Below are 20,795 nucleotides of genomic sequence, written 5' to 3'. Positions count from 1 at the left end.
TTGGACACTTGAAGAATGATGAAGTGGTTTTTATTAAGGCAAAATCCCATCAGTGGCCTGCACTTCTTTGGATAGACTTATTAGAATCTTTATTGGCTCTCTCTGAGTTCATTTGTTCTCTCTTCGTCTTTCTGCCTCCGTCTCTGCAAGGGTTGGCTGGCTGGTGAACTGAGCATTCTCTGACAGGTGCCCTCTCGTCTGAGATTAGAAGAGAAGAGGGGTTGGAGGAGGGAGGGGAGGGGGGTTCACGTCACTTTGATGACTTCGGCCCGGAGAAATGTGTTTCTGGACAGGCGTGTGGTTGCGTCTGTGTGGCAGGGGGTGCATGTGCGAGTGTGTGCGTGTCACATCTGTAATTGGTTGCTGCAGCTGCCACCATACCTCACAGCTCGGCCTCTGATCTTGTGGAAATCTGGGATCAGCGGGGCAGATCCGCCTGTTAATCAGCACTCAGACTGCGTGCATAGGAACGTCAACCTGTGCGCTTCATCCGGAGGCTGGAATATCACCGCACCCGGGATTTAATCGCTCCAGAAATCCCTTAATGGGAAACGTTACATGCAGTCTAATTTGAGGATGGTGAGATAAAACTTTAGTGTGTGTTTGACAGTTTGTGACAGTGCTGGTGTCTGTGTGTTCTGTGCGCATGACCGAAACACTGATAAGAGATATTGAGTGCCACTTTGCCCCTGCGCTCTCAGATGATAAGATAACAACAAGGCCAGGTCACTGCTGGCTCTCTTTGTACTTTACCCTCTCTGGTCTTCCCTCTCTCTGACCCAGAGAGCATTCATGGTGGCATACGGCACAGCGTCACAGGGAAATTCATAAGGGGGAATCATCACTCATTCCTGGTTCCCCTTTGAGGACTGCGCTAATTAGCCGGCGTCTGTGATTAGTTGGCTTGTGTTTGATCTGCTTCACTCCTCTCCCTCTCTGTCGAAAAGGCTGCCTGCCTGTGCTGCGATTTGGCTGTGAGGTGCACCAAACACACACAAGCAGACACGCAAAGACTCAAAAACAGACACACAAAGATGTACACAGCGGCAGATTCTTCCCTGCCTCTCGGAGACACTGCAGGTGGCCTCAGAGACACAGTTTAATACACCAGCAAACAGCCACACACAAACAAACGTGAGCTACAGTGCTCCAGACCAAAGTATGAAGCACTTCAGTAGAAAGAGTACGGCTGTTAATATTTTACTACTGCATACCAAGAACTATGTTTACTTTCACTTAGAGAGTTTCAGCCTGTCAATGAAATTCGAAAAAGCAGACGTTACACTGCTTACTAAGGCAACACAGGGCGTGGGTGGCTAGCTGAGAAGTGGATTTACTTAACTTAACCCCGAGTGATTACAGCCAAAGATGGGAGAATTATGAATGTAATTAAATTTGTACAAATCCCCCTTCGCTCCCCTTTTTGCATTAGGTCTCAGTGGCAAAGCACAGTAGGGGATATCCATGCTGCATTTAATATGACACAAATAGGAGCAATTCTTCCGTGCGTGACAGAACACTGTCTAATTACACAGAGGCTGTGATATTGAAGGGCCCGTCTGTCCTTGAAGCCGGCCACTAGAGCATGGCAGGGCCATCTCTGTCTGCTCATACCCCCATCTATCTATCGCTCTCTTCCCAATCCTCTATCTGTCACTCTGCATTAAAGGGGGTAGATGGTAAACAAAGGCAGCTCCAACCCAATGTAATGACGACCTGACAGGGGACGGCTCCAGCAGCTCGTTTGTATGTGTGTGTGTGTGTGTGTGTGTGTGTGTGTGTGTGTTGTTGTATTCCTCTTTATGATCTCTGGGAAGTAGCTTCAATCTTCTGAGAGTCAGATCAATTGTAGCATCATTGTGACTGCCGAGCCATTACAGACTAAAACCTGGGTCCGTACTGCTATTGAGGGGAAACTTGATCCACTGCTGCTCACATTTCAGACGGGTAAAGGTGTTGAGTTTGCCAAACTGTTTATCCTTAATACTCAACATGTTGTCCCATGCTAGGTTACTGATCGCAGGCTTTGCTCTTAATATGCAACCATATCTTTAAATAGAGTGATTGGTTTTGATTTTAATAACCTCATTTGTTAACCTCATTGTTTCAGAGTGACAGAGAGCAGAAGATTCCTTTGAATGGCACTGGATTTGTTGACCTTTACTTTTCATCACTGACAGCTGCAAAAGATGTTATTTCTTTGGTCTTGATACTGCATTGTTGTTCACGGTACAGAACAGGGCCATGGTTGCTGTGGATGGTGCATTGGAACGTTGTTTTCATAATCTATAGACCTGGAACTAAGGATTGTTTTCATTATCAATTATTAATCTGTTGATTTTTCCTAATCAATTCATTAATCAGGCTGCAAAGAGAAAGAAAACAATGAGAAGTACAATCATAAGGATGATGTCACCATAGCCAAAGATGCCTGTTTCAAATTTTCAGACTATCAGTTCAAAACACCAAGATATTAGTTATAATGACTTAAAACAAAGAAATGCAGCAAATCCAGACATTTTTGAAGCCAGAAGCAGCAAATGTTTGGCATTTGTGCTTAATAAATAACTGTTTTATGAATAGGTTATCAAAATAGTTGGTTAATTTTCTGTCAGAAAATTGTCAGAGCATTAAATTTGTCAACAAATTAGTTCAGCTAAGTGTTTGACAATCAATTAGGGTACCACAGGATAAGTGTCTTTATTGAAAATGTAAGTCTTTTTCAGCCGCAGTTATTCTTAGTAACTTTTAGCAATCTTCTATGTAGTCTTTTGACCTTCTCCTTTATCTGCTGCTTTCATAGCTTATCACTAAAGGACAGATGCAGCTTGAACAGTATTGTTAACACCTTTTTGAAGTTTATTGGAATTAAACACAAGGACTTGGATTCCTTTGACCAGGAAATTGTACAGGAAATGATGTGCACACAGAGTTGCTTTGAGCACATTTTAGAGAGTAATTTGCTGCTGTCATCAAGTCATTGTCGTGTTTTACCTGCTTATCAGGGTTTTTTCTAAGTCCTTTATCTCCTCTGGGTATTTAATAGTTTATGTTTTTTTTGTATGTATTTATTGTAAAGCTTTTAACTGTGTCTGCTGATTTCCTTTTTTATGAGTAGTTAAGCTGATGTGTATTGTTTAAGTCGTCATGCACAGTTGCTTTTTCAGGGATAATTTAAGTTGTTTTGTTTTGTGTTGCACCGTGCAGGTACATCCTCAGAGATATCCTCTGTTCTTCTATTAATGTGAGTGCCAGCCAGCCACGTCTTTTCAGATTATTTAGTTTTATTTTATTTAACAGACTAAGTTGAGAGGAAATATCAGGGAATGCGCCCTTCCCCCTGTGATCTGTCTCCTTGAGCTGTACATCTGTCTGTCTTTCTATTAGTTGTTCATACATTCATCCATCCATCCGTCAACATCAAAACAATACACCATGTTCCCAAGGCAAGTTGTCATAGTGACTGTCCTTCAGAGAATAATCAAAGTTGATCTTAACGTTCAGTACAAAGGGAAGGGATGGAAGAAGGAAGGCTTACAACCCTGAGCACGACCTTCTCACACATCCCTGCTGTTTGTTACTCTTCTGCTCCATGTACCTGGCAGAAACCACAGTTCAAACCCTCTTTCTCTTTTGCTTTCTGCCTCTGTTTCACCCCTCCCACCTTGGTATCACCTTTCCCCTCCTCCTTTTTATGGGAGAACTGATAGGAGGTATGTGTTGAAGTGCAGAGTTTCATCTTACTTGCCTGCTATAGAGGCTCAAGACAATGGGTCGTTCACCTCCGCCCTCAAAGCTCTCTGCAGACCTGCGGGAAGGAAACTAAGACGCATACAGTGCAGCTGTTCCAGTAAACAAAGCATGCTTTCTCTCTGCTTTTAATTGCTTCAGTTATCTATTGTCTTAAATTCTTATCTTTTTGTTGTTTTTCCTCATCCTACCTGCCTGGTGTTTACTAATTGTTGCCATCTTCCAAAACTCATTACGGTTTTCATTTGTCTTTATGTAAAACACATCAAATTCCAAAGCTGGCACCTGTCCTCACTGTGTTTCGGTGAATATATCAGCTATCCATATGTCTGACATTTAAAGAATATAGTGTTCCAATGAAATGAGTCATAATCACAGCAAGTCATAAGGTTTGCTCAAATGTTAGCAATAGTTTTGCAAGAGCAGACATACTTTTTCAAATGTGGGTGTCACTTTTTGGAACATAAGTTGGCTGTCCTTAAATTTTTCTCTGAAGACTTCTTTTCGATGCTCCTACACAGACTTGCCATCGGTAAATCGATGTAGCTGGTTGTTGCTGGTTGTTGCCGGCTGTTGAGACAGACACAGTCATCAGTTTATCATAATATCGGTACGCTCCTCCTTGTTTGTTTGCTTGTGGTGCCTGACCCTCTGTCTTCCATATGGCTGGTATTGATTTGGTAACATGCTGTGTGATCCTCCTGACAGATTGAGTGTGCTAATAGCAGTCTCCCTCATATCACAGTACTGCATTTTAATCCTTTAATGTGCTGCATAAATTGGATTGGTCTCTCACCCCTCCAACTATGAATGAGCTGTATATTGACAGTGTTGTTGACCAATGGGCTCGTCAGTAGCAGGATGAGTGGCAGCCCTGACACTGTGGGAAGAGCAGCTGGGAAAATGAAGGCCCCCCCAAGGAGAAGTAAAGGTGAACGTTGGCGATGGAAAAACCAGGAAACACAGCTGTGTTTGGGTCCAGAGGCGGGGTTGTCATGGAATTCCTCTCACTTTAACAGGCAGCTCGGTTTTAATTCGGGGAAAGGATCACACCCAGCCTGAAATATCCTCTCTGACACCTCAGTAGACTCTCACATCCAAGTGTTGTTAGGGAGGCGAAAATAGGACGCATAATCACATTATGTTAACAACTGACATACCGAGGGAAGGATGTATACACATGCACATACACAACATGATGGATGAAGAGATACACTCACACACACCCACACAAACATACACACACACACCCCGCCTTGGGCATTTGCAGAAGTACCTGGCACTTTCTTCTAGCTGTGCACTTCTGACTTTGCCTTATCCTTTAATTCATGGCTATTTCCAAAGTGGGATGCTGCCAGACTCTGGACACATACACACACACACACACACACACACACACTTCCAGAGTCATTCAGAAAGTGATGTGTGAAACCTGACCTGGTAAAGAGGTGCAAAGTCTCAGCATGCATAATGGGGAATAGATCAAAACACTGATCCTAGACCTGTCTGAAAAATGTTTTCCCAAACCCTCAGATTTAGATTTTATGCTCACAAACTGGCTGCAGATCTGTCACTATGGTCACCCAGCAATAAAACCCAATATTACATGCAGGGCTAAAATAACATGCCCAGTACAATTACCATGAGGAGCGATGGCACACAGGGCTGGAATGAAGAAGTAAGACGGAAAAAGAACTAGCTGACTAAAAAAAAAAGTAGTCAAGGAAGAGCGGAATGAGCCAGAGGGATAAAAAGGATTTATTCCGAAATGAAAAGACAGGACAGGGCTATGGCACAGAGGAAAAAAAAAAAAGTGAGCGATGCTGAGAGAAGGCGAGAGCGGTGGAGGTAGAATGATGTGCAGGGCCCAACAAAGCAGAGCCAGAAGCCGCAGGGGAGCTGGGTGTCTGTCAGCCATCCAGCCAGTAAGTTATTCAGTCACTTATTCAGTGGGTTGGAGCAATAGCAGTAGCAAGGCAGCATAGAAGCAGCAGTTATTTGTTTGGCTCAGGAAAGTGATGTCCTTTGTCCACAATAAACTTGCATTTACAGGCGAGACTGTACTAACCCTAAATGGACCCAGCGCCAGATGAAAACATGCAATACCATAAAACTGTGCTTGGATCTTATGACCTTGGTCATTTTCTTTTTTTGTGTGTTTTATGCTTTATATACCGCTACTTTTATACAGTTGCTGTATTTCTTCATTCTTTATTGCTGTCTTTCTCTTTGACCATCTCTCCTTCCCTCACATCCTTCGCTAGCTTCCCCCACTCTCCTGGGTCAGGTACAGTGTAGATGTTGGTGTTTATCAATAATGAAGAGATGAGAGGAGGAGGAGGAGAGCACACTGCTTTCGTTCTTACCCAGGGATGAATTATTTACCCAGCGGAGAAGAGTGCCTCTCCACCGAGTGTGTGTGTGTGGATGATCGTGTGTGTCTCTGTGACTGTCTGTCTAGATGTGGTTATGCTTTACCTAGCAGTTACATGTGTGGAAATGCATTTTGTCTCACCTTTACCATACACGCATTATTTTGACTACTTTGCAAATCATTTTTATCTCTTATGCATGGCTTTCCCTTAGCTTGGCGGATGCTAAATGATTAAGGGTGTTGTGTATGTTGTTGGCTGTTAGGTTCATCCTGTTGCGAGGTGTGATACGCTGCTGTAAAACAAAAGAAACCACCATGTATGTTTGATGGATTACTCCAGTTTTTCCAGTTTCATTCAGACAAACATGATACTCATTTCAAACCTGTTTGACCGACAGAGAAATGTTCAGTTTTTGGTTTGTACATAACCGAGAATGTAAGATAGAGGATGAGAGCGTGAGAGAGGTTCACTGAGAGATGTGTATATAGGCTATTGTATATGTAATTTCATGTCAGTGCCCCTCTAGTTTAATGGCTGTGGGATCCCATTGTGAATTCTTGTGCTCTGCCAGGTTCCTACTAGTCTCAAACTCATGCATACTGTATAGACTACGTCTCACAGCAAGACTTAAGGTCATGGTCCAGCTTTGGATGCAGGAGGCTTTGGCATTTCAGTGTATACAGTTTTGAGAGTATGAAATGTTTTTTAAGGGTTTCCAAACTTCCCTGCTGGGTCTTTTTCATTAAGATGATACACTTAATTGAATTGGCAAATGCTTATTTTTGCAAATAATATTCACTCTTTTCCTAGGGCATGTTTATTATAAACAGGCGACTAAATAGGAATATGCATCAGTATACAGATGCATGTGTATACACACACTCATCAAACACACACACACACACACACACACACACACCTCCCTGTGCAGATTTCTCCTCCAGCTGTTCATTTCTCCTTGGCACTTTGAAGCCTGTTCATGTCTCCCTGTGTCCCTCCCTCCAAACCCCTATTTCTCCTTCGCTCCCCTTCTGTTACATTTCATGCATTTCTGCCTCCCTTCCTCATTTCTGCCTGTGTGTCTGATTCTCCCTTCTCTTCTGTGTTCAGAGTTGGTTATCAAATATTTCATCATGTCACTGTGAACAAAGTGAAATATAGCACTCCGTTCTCCTCGCACCTTTTTTTCCCCTTCTGCTCCTGTTGCATCACAGGGTTTGGTTTTTACTTCCTGTCTCCTTCATGCAACCCCTCTGTAACACCCAACTCTTTTTACCACTGTTTTTCTTTGTCACATTTCCAAGTTGATTGAACATTTGTGTTTATTTCTGAGTGTGGTTCTTATGCGATAGCCTTGAAGTCTTTGAAATGAAGGACCAAGGTGCTTTCGACTCCCACTAGTAAAACTTACAGCATTAATGGATTATAATACGATTGGAGAAGTACATAATGCACGATGGCTACTTCTAAATGTAGCTTGCTCATGTGCTATTGATTGGCCTCTTATAGAGAGTCCAGTGGAAAGGTCAATGAGAAGAGGAGACACATCTCAAGTCTTCATTTCCTAGTTTTATTCTTGGCTTGTCAAACTGCCTCGCCTGTCAAAGCTAAGCTGCATTCCCACTCTGCTCCCTGCATACCAAAGTATCTACATATAAATGTGTGTGTGCACGCAGGGTATGCACGTTCATTGTAGGTTTGTGTGTGTGTGTGTGTGTGTGTGTGTGTGTGTGTGTATGTGAAGGTCAGAGGCACCAGTGCTGCAACAGTGTCGGGTAGCAGCAGCAGACAGCAGGTTCAGGTTGGTGCCGTTCCAGACTCCAGCTGATAACGGCTATTAGTACAGACCAGCAGCAGTTTGGACATGACATGCAGCCACAGCAGTGTCACCATTTTGATTTAGGACTCAATAATAGCAACATTACACTGAAATCACAGCTTTAAAGGCAGCTACACTGTGAGTCATTTTAGGCAGTTCTTTTTAAGTAGAATGTCAAACAGCAGGTGTCCGCTTTATACTATCACAGCCTATGAGTTTTTAAAACTGCACGAAGCAGCTAACAGAGTTCAAGAAGATTTATGGTTGCATAAATTGCACAAATTACAAGTAGATCAGTCACAAAAACTGCATTATTATTAGTTGGTAGAAGGATCACTCTAGAGAGTAAGGTCTTGACTTTCAGCTATTAAATTGAGTGTGTTAACATTTATATTAAGTGAACAATGAAGAATTGTAGCCCTATCATCGTCCTGCTGCACTGTTCAAAAATTGGCAGCTTCTATATAAAGAGGGCTGATTCCCACACTGGAGTTGAGCAGTATGGAAGTAAACTCCCTTAAAGCTGAAAGTCACCACTTTAATTTCAGTTATTGTTTCATTCCAAGTCCATTTGCTGGAGTACAGAGCCAAAACAACAGAAAATGTGTCACTGTCCTAATACTTACAAACTGCACTGTACAAAACCACAACTCCAGTAATAATTGCAGAATTGAATTGGCAGCTCTGTGCCAATATTTCAAAAAAACAAAATTGGGACATTGGGAGCCTTACAAAGTTGGTATTTGGTGCTTTTGGAGCTTTCATTTAAAAGTATCCAAGGCCAGAGCAAAAACAGACACTGAGAATAAAACACAGGCCCTCAAACAACAAAAAAGTAACACGATTTGATAAATAGTCGTTTTTCAACACTCAAGCTCTTGTTTGGAGGAAATTCAATGATGCCTTGAACCCACAGTGTCTGCTTGTGACTGTTAAACATGGTGGTGAGGTAATGACATGGACACTCAACATGCATTTATTATGAGTGAGGAATTTGATGTCATCCTGCAGTCTAAGGTACAGCCTGTGTTGTAAAATCAGGATGACAAGGCCGCCATATGAAAAGCTAAACAATTTCAGGTGCTTTCATTAATAAGTCACATGAAAAAGCCTTTCTAAACACTAGATCTGAACATGACTGCACTGAAATAGAAATGCATTAACGAAGAATAGAGCACAAAAATGATTTCTAACAGCCCAGAGGATTGGAGCTGGTAAAGTGCAAGTGGTGTTTTTGGTCAATGGCAAGTAGTCATTAAGCCACCAAGACTGCAGAGGTGATTATACTCAAAAACCCTTTCCATTGTGAAGCCTGACCAAAATGCGGTATCAGGAAAAAAACTCATTTCATTAAATCACAAGTGTCACCCTTGGGTTTAAAACTGAGCTTGCCAAGTCATGAAGTTTGAAAGGTGGACTAGGAATCAATCTAATTCCCTTGTAAGAAAGAGATTATGTTTGAGGAGGAAAAGTCAGAGAGAGAGAGAGAGAGAGTAGGAGAGACAGAGAGACAAGCAGAGAGAGATTCCATCAGGCCAGAATAGTGTCGCCCCACCCTGTACTCTATACTGCCTGTATCAAAGCTATTATTCTTCAGGAATGGAGAGGGTGGGTACAACAATAACAACAACAAGAGAATAATGGAAATTTGCACAGACCTGGAAGAATAATGAAAGCCCAGAATGCTTATTGAGACAGCAGGCGCGCTGGAAAGGCCAAAGAAAACACACCCACATCTTCTTCCTCTCGTGCTCTCTCTAACCCACTCAGACACACACAAACAAACACACACACACACACACACACACACACACAATGGATTGCTAGGAAGCAATCTTCAAGAACATGGAGAGTGGGGAAGCTTCATTCTCACCCACCTGACAGTGCATAGCCACTAGCTTGATGAAATGGTAGAGTCAGTGAGCTCTGAAGGCCATTAGATATTTTAGGTGATGGCCTGCTCTCCCTGTCCCCCTGACGTTGTGCTTTTCTCCACTATAGTGGGGATCAGGCGGAGGACATGAATGCCATTAGGCGTCGGAGTCAGCCAGCCAGGCAGCGAGGCAGGCGGACACTGGCTGATAAGCGTATGTTCGTTTTATAAGCCACTGCTGGCTCAAATGGACTGCAGAGAAAATTAGGGTTTTGAGTATTTTTTTTTTTTCTCGCTCGCCCACTTCCTCTCTCCCATTCACGCCGTTTCACTCATTTTTTGTTTTTTTTTTCTCTCTCTCTCTCTGTTCACAGCCACAATGTTTCTCACAAGGTCAGGTGTGGAGTCTACCCTGCCTCTCACCGCTCCGCGCCTCTCGCTCTTCTCCCCTCATCTGCTTCTCCTCGCTCTGTTTCTCTCTACCTGTACCACCTCCCACCTCTCCATTTTTAGTTTCTCCCACCGCATCTCGCCTGATCCGTTTTTCACCTACTTCTCTCCCTCTCCCCTTGTTTTTTTCTTCTACATGTCTCTCTCTTTTGTCCCTCAGCTGTCTCCTATTAACCTTGTTTATAGCTCTCACTGTCTCCCCTTCAAGATCCTCCTCCTCTCTCCTCTTCTCTCACCATGTTCTCTTTTCGCTCCCTCTTTCATTCTCTATTCCTGGCACCATTTTCTCTTCACACCCTTTCATCCCCACTTTCTTTACACCCCCCCGCCCCCGCTCTCATCCTCCCATCACTTTGGCATTCCCAGGCTGTCTCTCGTCTCCTCTTTTCATCCTTCCATCCTCCTAGCACACTTCCTCTCCTCCTTCCTTCCTGATTCATTTTCCTCTTCACAGACGAATGGTGGGAAATATGTAAATGTCAGCGTGACCAGGCAAGGGATCAGAGAGGACGGTGTTAATATGGCAGGGCTGTCGTAGCACCATCAGCATAATGTGTGTGTGTGCATGCACATCATGTGGGTGTTAAAGACATAATGATAGGTGACAGTGCTCAGTGACATCTGATTACTTGGGGATGTTGAAGAGGGCAGTCTGCATGTGCGTGCATTTGTTTGTTCGTGAGCATTTGGTGGCGTTTCTTGTATGTCACCTGAAGGCAGCAAAGCTACTGTAAAGTAGAGCAGCAGTGACACAAGTCTTCTGTTCTCACTCTCCTCCCCTCCAACCCCCTCTGTCTCTCCGTCTGTCTCTCTCTCTCAGTCGCTCCTCCTTTCTTTCCTGTCTTACCCTTGAACCGTCTTTTATTTTCCAATTCCCTTAGTTCCTGTCTCCCTCCGCCTCCTGTCTCTCTCTTCTGTTTAATATGACCAATGCTTTCTAAATATTTATACTGACAATTACTATTTCAAATGCCGCCTTGCCTCAGCATTTCCGAAAGTCTGATGTGTCCATGTATGTGCACACACGTGCACACGCTGACTTTTTCTCTCTGTGTCTGCCAATGATGAGACCAAGTCTCTGACACTTCAGGGCTAGGGATTTGGGGACTATCAAGGAGGATGCGGGCGTGCAAGTCTTTGTATGTCTTGTGTGTAATATTCATTTCCCTGGGGCTGTATGGAGTCTCATAAGGCCAGCCTGTTTCTCATCTGAACTCTGGCAGGACTTGACCTGTGTTGGCTCTCCTTATTGCCTCCGAATGACAGACAACAGGCCCGGCTTGGCTCTGCCTCCACATTATGTTTGGACACACAACGTTTGTGTATGTGTGTGTATGTGCATCTGTTTTTGTGAGAATTTCCACATGCACACACAAGTGAAATGTAACTTATTGTCAGTACCACTCTGTGTTATGACCTCTGGCCTGTCAGGCTGACAGTCCATACACCCCAATCAAGGCAAGTAATCAAGGGTTTCAATAACCCATCATGCCCACTTCTCTTTCTCTGCTGCGTCCTTTGGTACATTTCCCATTCCCAGAGCTAATCTGTAGTTACTCAGACCACTTCAGGTAAAGGGTTGTAGCTTGAGCTTCACTAAATGCTCCAGACAGTTGAAAGATCATCATAAACCCAGAGCTTGACAATAAAGCTGTCACAAAATGCATATGTGTAGAAATGCGTGTGCACATGGTTGTGTGTGTGTGTGTGTCTACTTGCGCAGACATGCTGGTTCATGTGTGTCCAAGGGAGAATGAAAGGAGTGAGCGGCCCAATAAGGCTCACTGCTGCTCCCATGGGCTGCTTAGTGGTTGCCCAGAGGTTCCTCTGTGGCTACAAGGGGGTTGTTTTGTGGTTGTAAATTGGGCTGGTCCTGGGAGAGCTGGTGTTATTCTAGGAACGGCTTGTTTTCCTCCACTTTCCCACTCAGTGTTTCGCTCATTCCTCTTTCTTCTCTTTCTCTGTATTGATATCTCAGATCTCCCCAGAGAAGAGGTGTGGTGTTTATTGCTCGTCAAAAGAGAAAGACAGCACTGCCCTTTCCTCTTATCTTTCAGCCTATGGGTTTCATGTGTGTGGGTGTTTGTGTGTGTGTGTGTTACATCAGCCCTACAGATCATATTAGTTTCAACACAACAGCTTTGGCTCAGCACAAACTGGTGGAACTAGTTCCGCAAGTAATTGTTTGTCTTTAGGGGAAATTGTGTAGCTTGCAGGTAAACACTTTGTAAGCACACACACACCTTTGCACATCCAGCCCTGGCTGCAGACATTTCAAGTTGTGTATCCGCAGGTAATCCACTCTTACTTAAAACAGGTGCCATCTTGCTGACATACACTAATGCGCGCTTACTCATACAAGTAATTACATTTTCACAGAGCCCTGGATTACACACACACACACATATATATACACGGACAGATTGTCTTTCTAAAGCTCCCTCACATTTTCTGTTTCTCACACACCCACTGACATCAACACACCAAGAAAAGCATATTTATTTTGACTCTTTGCTGTTACACAGGAATGTGTCGGCACAGCAAATGGCAGGCTATAGAAAAGCATAACCCATCCAGATGATTTATGACCTATGTGAAAGAGAGAACTGGCTTTCCTCTCTTTTCCAGCATACATCCCCATTTTTGTCTCAGGGACTTCGTCCACACATGCACAGTCATGGAGAGATACTAGACTCTTGGCCTACTTGCCTGGGTTCATATAATGCTGTCCTCTATTGTACCAGACACTTCCACATTGTCCTCATTTATCATCAGGAGGCTTTGTGCCGATACTATTCTTCTGCTCCCTTGCTTTGTCTCCTCGCCTTGTTTGGGAAGTAAAGGAACAACATAGATTAATGTTTCTCTTTCTTTTTCTTTGTTTCTCTTTTAGGAGCGTCAGGTCAGCGGGTGAAGGTGGAGCCAGAGGTGTTGTCATATCCTGGTCAGACAGTCAACCTGCGCTGTGCCTTCACTGATGCCACTGGGATTCAGCTCACAATGGTCAGATACACACTGTCGTGATGCAATTGTTTTTCTTTTTCTCTGTTAGCATTTGATTGCTTCTTTATACCACCACACTCATATCAGCTCTAAACTGGGTTTGTGGTATGAAATTCTAATAAAAATGTCTGTTTCATCCTGGAATTGCAGGCCTATTGTGCTGAGTTTACACAATACAATTTGTTGAAATTGGTTGGGACTGTAATTTGTTTTTCACAATTGAAGCAAACAGACATTGGCCATTACGTGAATGCACAATTTAATATTTGACTAAAACATATGGCTTTTTTTCCTATATCGCAAAGTATTTGTCAATTATGCATCAACCGGATTCTGCAGGTGTGTGAATCATAGTTGCACAGGTGGACGAGCACAATTCATTGCAATCAAACAAAACATAAAACGGTAATGCAGGTCCATGTGCCTTGTTTATCTAGCACATTAGACCTTAATCTAACAAATCATAGCCCACAGAAATAATCCTAAGGCTAGTAATAGGTTTTTATCACATTTAGGCTTAATGTTTTATTACTCCAAACAAACAATACTAAGCTTCATTTTGCTTTAGGGGATTGAATATGGTAATGGGCACACTTCTTAGTCGCATCTCAATGAAGTGGGAAGTGCACAACTCTGCTTGGTTCCGCTAAGAGCAGCTGAGAGAGAGCGAGAGAGAGAGTACGGCTCCTGAAAAGCTCACATCCATATTCATACCTGCTCAAGTTATTTGATTGTGATGCTCTGTACGCGGCCCCGTGGAGTTTACAGCAAAAAGTGGATGCTTTAAAATGCTCTCCAGTGTCGCTTATCAACGCCATGATAAATGAGGCAAGTTGTTTTTCTCAGTCACTGTGTGCATCCTAACCACCATCCTTGTCCCCCGGCTCCACCGCAGGTCACATGGATCTATGAGCCGAAGGACGGAGAAAGGCTCAACATTGCCGTGTTTCACCCCAACTTTGATCCCAACTACCCCGACTCACCTGTGAAGGGCAGGGTCAGCTTCACACCAAGTCCCCCCAACCTGGCCAGCCCTTCCATCCAGATAAGCGACGTTAGGATGACTGATGAGGGGAAGTACATCTGCGAGTATGCCACCTACCCCAGCGGCAACGAGCAGGGCATCACCTACCTGGTCATGCTTGGTAGGTCTCTAACATAATCTACTTACTGTGTATGATAGACAAGTGACAAATTAAGGGGAAGAACAATGAAAAACAGAAAAAAATGGGGATAATATGCCATAGCCTTCACAGTCACCTGATCTCAACCCAACTGAACACCCATGGGAGATTTTGGACTTTTGTGTTAAAAAGCAACCAGGACTGATGTGTTAAAAAGCAACCAGGAGATCCACTAATATTTAACCATATTATATATTATATAAGAGTGAGGTCACTCAAAATAAGAGCAGAGGAATTGTTCCAGTCTCAAGCTTTTAGTTTTACTTTGAAACCATTTCCTGGAGCAGGCAAAGGTATCGGGAAACAAAAATAAATACTGGGTACTAATAAATACCAGGTGTGCCAGCTGATTGCAGCAATTAGGCTGATGATGTCACAGGCCTACGCAGATTGTAAGATAGAACAACACAACAGAGCAGTGGCCTAAAAGCTTCGAAACAACTGAAGTTGCTTACAAGAAGTTGAGAGCTTTTGGGTGTTGGCATTTATTACCACCACCTGCTCCTGACAATGGTTTCAAAAAACTGAAAGCTTGAGACTGGAACAATGTCTCTGCCCTTTCTTGGAGTAACCTTACCCTTATATGTGTTTGACAGCGCTCTCCAAACACCAAATGAGGGAATATATTTTTGAAAGACTGTTTATCTTATGTAATGAGAGGGAGGACATTAAATCACACACAACTACAAAGATTTCAAGGGTGGTGCAGTAAAGTCCAAGACCTATTTCCACTGTGGTCCAAATAAATGATATAAAATTACATAATAATTGTAGTTGAAATTAGAGCTGGGCGATATGGCAAAAAATATGATCACTAACTAACTATGATAATTTTTTCCATATCGATCAATATCAATATTTATCATGATATATACTTAATGCATAATGCTGCTAGTTTTTAGAGTATCCTGATAATCACTGAAGTCTGAAGAAAACAGAGGGTTCATTAGTTAAACTTTAGAATAGTTTATTAACATAAAAAATAGAATAACATAATATAACAAATGTTTGTAAAGGTGAGTTACAACCAAGAAAGACAAACAAAACAAAAACCAACCAAGAAAGACAAAACAAATAGTAATCAAGTGGATCACAAAGGCCCCGGCACATTCATACACTCAACTGTAAGATAAAATAAACTTAAAAGATATTAGTCATGTAACTAGTTTTACACCTGTCAAATGTTTTGGAGGTAGAAATCTGTGTAAAAAGTGCAAAACTGTAATCCAGTCATTATGCTATATCTATCATTTTTCAGGTAATGTTATTTTAGATGTGATGGGCACTATAGATAGATGTAGCCCTGCTAATGATAGCACTAGCATAGTTTCATCGGCTTTCCATTGCGGCAGGAAATGGGCATGCACTTTGACGTGAAACTGACGTCTTATTTCTGCTGTGTCATAGGCTGTCGGATCTATCCATATAAAGTAAAAAATGTGCAAAGTTTATCATCATTATCAACATCAATTTTATTGCCATCCCATATCAACATTGTTTTATCACCCAGCAACGAAATGATAAGCTTACATGTTCAAGTTCCCCATAAGCCACTGTTTGACCTTTTTTAAACTGTGCTGATGTGGTGTGATGTGCGTTTTTTTTTTTTTTTTTTTTTTTTTTTTACTCATTTCAAATTCTGGCACCACATAACACAAATGAGAAGTAAACATTTTAGTAGCTGTAGACTGATGGGCACCAAATTCCTCAGCTCTCTGAAGGTAGTCTTTGAGATACTTAAGGGATCTGTAATAAATATTCTGCACCACACTGAGTTGTAGTTGTACGGGTCTATCCTTAAATGATAACCCAAGCTTTAAGAATTGCTCTTAACCCCAACCCTGAGACAGATCTGTAGTTTGTCTTAAAGTCTCCTAGACCTTAAAAGCATAAAAGTAACACAAGAGAATTGTCCAACAGTCTTTAAATTCCTTTATCAATGAAATAAGCTTTTTTAGTCGAAAACCTAGATCCAGAGACTTGTTGAGTCTATGCCTACACGTTACTAGTGCGATTTTTATGTTCGTTTTTCCTTAAATTCCCCTCAAGTCACCCACCCACCTTTATGTATATATGTGTGTGATAAATATAATATATATTATATACAAAGTACTCTCCGCCCACCTCTCTTTGTCTATCTCTCTAACTCCATCCCTCCCCCAAAGGTAGCATGCAGGTTAAAAGCATGTCCAGCTAGGCTTAATTGCTATTATAAGTGGTATTGTCAGATCAATTGTGTTCTTGTTAATGCAGTGGAACCGTTGGTCTAACCTTGGCCCAGCACCAGTGCCTCTGCTCCGCTCTCTTCTCTCTCCAACGCATCATGCCTCCCTGCCTCCCCTCAGGCAGCATATTGATCTGGCTGCTTGTCATGCCTGCTGTCAGCTCCTGTCCTGCCTGCTCTCCTCTGATCTCACACTAATATCAGAGAGGGCAAGTGAGGAGGTATGAGGAGTGAGGGTGGGGGTAGGGGCTGACAGAGATCATGTAGTGATTTAGAATTTGTGTATGGAAATGCACTTGACCAGTCAGGGAAATTGTTTATCAATGATGGGTGATGGGGATAGAGACAGAATAGATTAAAAGAAATGAAGCGAGAGTGAAAGATGGTATAGGGTTGGGGTGTATTTGCGCTGCCGCTCGTAATTGTTTATCAATGTAGGCTCTGGAGAGAAAAAAGACAGAGAGAGAGAGAGGGACAGAGGATGTTTGGAGATCGAGTTTTTGGATTTGCTTTTGCCTGACTGGTGACTCAAATTGTTTATCAATAATGGTACGCATTATCTTTTCCCTCAGCTGTCTTATTTCCATTTTATCTCTACATCCTTTAATCTTCTCTCTGCTACTCTGTGTCTCTTCCTCTCCACTGTCCATCCTTGCATCAATCAATCCACCCATCCATCCAACCATCAGCTAAGCCCCAGAACTCGGCCTCCATCGTAACAGTGGAAGCAGGCACTAAGCCGGTCGTTGTGGCACGATGTGAGTCTGTAGATGGCCGCCCCGCTGCCGGGATCTCCTGGGTGACCACAGCCAATGGCAATGGGACAACAGTGTCTAAGGCGGGAGCAGACAACACCGTGACAGTAAGCAGCGAGTACCGCATGGTTCCCACACCAGCAGACAATGGGAAAGACATCAGCTGCGTGGTGACACACAGAACCCAGGCCAAACCAGAGAGCTTCCCATTGAAACTGGCAGTTCAATGTAAGACACCACACGCACACGCACACACACACACACACACACACACACACACACACACACACACACACACACACACACACACACAATCCAGCACTTATTATTTCATGAGTTCCTGTTCAAGCTCTAATATGATTTTGCCCGTTTCAGACCTATGACTGATTAGTTGAACTCAATGTACTGTGCTACTTTTTCTCTTCCTTTTATGCCATTTATTTCATGAGTTCCTTTGCAGTTCAAGCTCTAACATGATTTTGCCCATTTCAAACCTATGAGGGATTAATTGAACTTAATGTACTGCGCTACTTTTTCTCCTTCTTTATGCTATTTATCTGCCCTTCTTCCAGACGCCCCTAAGGTGACAATAACAGGTTATGACAACAATTGGTATGTGGGTCGTACAAATGTGGCGCTCATCTGCGAGGCTACCGGAAACCCCGTTCCAATCTCCGTCCAGTGGAAGACGTGAGTACCAGAACAAATTTTTTGTCTTGTCAACTCTTACTCTGTCTCTCTTTGCCAACATCTCTTGCTTTCTACTTCTCCTTCTTTCTTCTCTTATTTTCCCTACCTTTACCCCTACCCCAGTTCCACAATCCTCACAGAGCTGTAATCAGCGCTTTTATTATTGCCACTACAGCCCTGTGCTCTGATTATGGAGATAGCCGTATAATTTCTCATAATGGACTCTGTGACTCGAGATTTAACCCCCGCATAATGAGAAACACAATATGACTCCTTCTATCACTTTTTTCCTTATTATCAGCTATTAATATAACTGTGACAAATTTTGAAAAAAAACCTGAAAGTCTGGAACTTTAAAATGGAAAAGATGAGATTTTGGATCTAGAAGTTTTGATTTCTCTCCTGTCCCCATCTTATTTTCCACTGTGTGATAATGGATTGCCTTTTGAGGAAGGGGGAAGCTGATTGGTTTTGCTCTGCCGATCAAGATTAGTGGAATTTGATGATGTTGCACAATACAGCACATTTCTATAAATGTGCATCTGTCATAATGCTCTCATTGTGCCCAAAGTCAAGCAAACCACAATCCTACTCTCGTTTTTTTTTTTTTTCTTCTCTTTTTGGCCTTCTTCCTTTCCTTTTTTCTCATGACAATGTGCTTATGTCCCTGCAGTATGACAGGAGAGATGCCAGACACGGTCCAGATTAAAGACAACCAGCTGAAGATACTGAAGGTGGATGACGCTGTCAACGTCACTTTTGTCTGTGAGGTCAAGAACCGCATAGGGATTGGCAGGGACCAGATCACAGCCATTGTCAGGGGTAAGTTGAAGGACACAAACATGCACATGAAAAAAATATAATACACAGCATGTAGCTCAGATGACATTTAAGTTGTTTTAAATATCCTTTAACCTGCTTGGAGTACAACATGTAGTGACAGTCACGCAGAAGTGTCCTTTTTGTGCACTTTTGCATAATGTGGTAAATTAGCATGAGAATTGTTCCTGTCATCACAAATCCACACATACACACACATCTGCTGCTCTAAGTAGGTTAAAACCAATACTAAGTTGCAAATGTCCCAACACACCGATGAATTGTACACTAAATGTAAATGTGTCAGTAAAGCCGTGAACATTTCAGAGATGAAATGAAAAACACGCTTGGGGCTCACTTGGGTCCTGTTCATCATCTAAACCTTCCCCTGGCTTGTATATGAAAACATTTCTATCCTCTGAACCGATGAACTGGAACCAAGTGCACTTTCATCACACATGCCACACATTCCTGGTGTTCTATGCTCTCATATCTTCCCCAGGGATGCACCTTGTTCCATCTCACATGTGACACAAACACACACACACACACATACAGATTCTCTGTGCTGAGGACTGTCTTGGGTGTGCAGTGTAGGGTTAGAGGGTCCAGCTGCTCTGTCCGTGGTGTTGTCTGTGTCCTATTATGAATGCATGTCACTTTTCCATGTCTCTTTGCATGTGCTTAGTAACACTGTAATATCAAAGTGTCTGTGCCTCAGTGGTACCCAAGGTCTGTATCTGCTTTGCACATCAAACGCCATTGCCAAAGCGGTCTTTCACAAGGTTTTTAGTGGTAGTTCACATTGTGAACGGTGCACATAGATAAGATGGTCCTTCTCACGGATATTTTGCTTTTCGTCTATTTTTTCTTTAATGAGAGAGAGAAAGCAGTTCACCCCCTAAAGTCATGATCACAAAAGCAACTGAGTAGCTCCTCAGTAGTACCCTTGGCCATCACTAATGATAGAGAAACTAAAGCAACGCAAATATGCAATGTTCATTAGAGTCGACGTCTTGAAGATAAGGCTGCAATCACTAATAATAATACATTTGACGCACAGTGACACTGTTGACTTTGAAATGAATCGGCTTTTAGTGTTGCCTTGGGTTTAGCTGAGACTAGAATTGCACTGATACACTGTGTCTGTAGTTTGTTGTACCACCTCAGGTCTCGCAGTATGTTCCACTGAATTAAACCAGCAGGAGCAGTGCCAGTTAGAGTGGAGAGTAGTCTACACTCCCATTCCCCTGTTCTCAAAGTTTTAGCTGTACCCCTCCACAGGGTTCACTCCTGCATTTTGCCTCATACAAAATACATCCTCCTCTACTCTTCTGCTGCCTGCCTGCACTTAACCGGAAGTTATTTTCTGCTGACATGGGAGAAACCTTGCCCCTAATGGGGGAAAAAGTGCATTTCTCTTGTGGCTACATCTTAAGAGCCACCCAGCTCCTTCATGCCCTCGTTTTTCTTTCTTTTTTTTTTCTTCTCTGCTTGGTCTCTCCTTATTCCATTCTTTCTCTCTCAGCCCCCCCATCTTTCTCCAAGTCCCTTGGCTCCTTATGGTGCCACAGCATGCGTCACTAGTCCTCCGGGGCCATTCTGTACTGCTGCATAGTATTGTAACTGGCTTCTGTAGCACAAAGGATGTCACCATCTCCTGCTGTGTATTACAAGCAACAAGCAAGGAAGGTACAAAGATCTAGAGAGCAGAGGGAGGAAGATGGAGGCTGCTGCTTTTAGATTAAAAAGCCAGGGAACGTGCATCAGGATAAATCGGTGCCAGCATGCAATCCTCACAGTCAGAGTGGGAGAGAGCAAAGGCATGAGGGATGGAGGGAGAGAGCGGATGC

At 42.9% G+C, this 20,795-nt stretch overlaps 1 protein-coding gene across 3 annotated transcripts in view; it reads left to right on the top strand.

Moving 5' to 3' along the window:
- Positions 1-20,795, top strand: part of si:ch73-22o12.1 (nectin-2) — a 78,446-nt gene that overhangs the window by 16,254 nt on the left and 41,397 nt on the right. For all 3 annotated transcript variants that reach the window (XM_042422980.1, XM_042422979.1, XM_042422978.1), the window contains exons 2-6: positions 13,161-13,270; positions 14,166-14,415; positions 17,368-17,661; positions 18,006-18,123; positions 18,797-18,945. In XM_042422980.1, coding sequence (XP_042278914.1) covers positions 13,161-13,270; positions 14,166-14,415; positions 17,368-17,661; positions 18,006-18,123; positions 18,797-18,945 — 921 coding nt within the window. The remainder of the gene's footprint in view (positions 1-13,160; positions 13,271-14,165; positions 14,416-17,367; positions 17,662-18,005; positions 18,124-18,796; positions 18,946-20,795) is intronic.

This window comes from Thunnus maccoyii, chromosome 10 (genome assembly GCF_910596095.1).
Source record: "Thunnus maccoyii chromosome 10, fThuMac1.1, whole genome shotgun sequence".
Classification (NCBI taxonomy): domain Eukaryota; kingdom Metazoa; phylum Chordata; class Actinopteri; order Scombriformes; family Scombridae; genus Thunnus; species Thunnus maccoyii.
The sequence above is the reverse complement of the archived record's forward strand: the minus strand, read 5'-3'. Positions and strand labels throughout refer to the sequence as shown.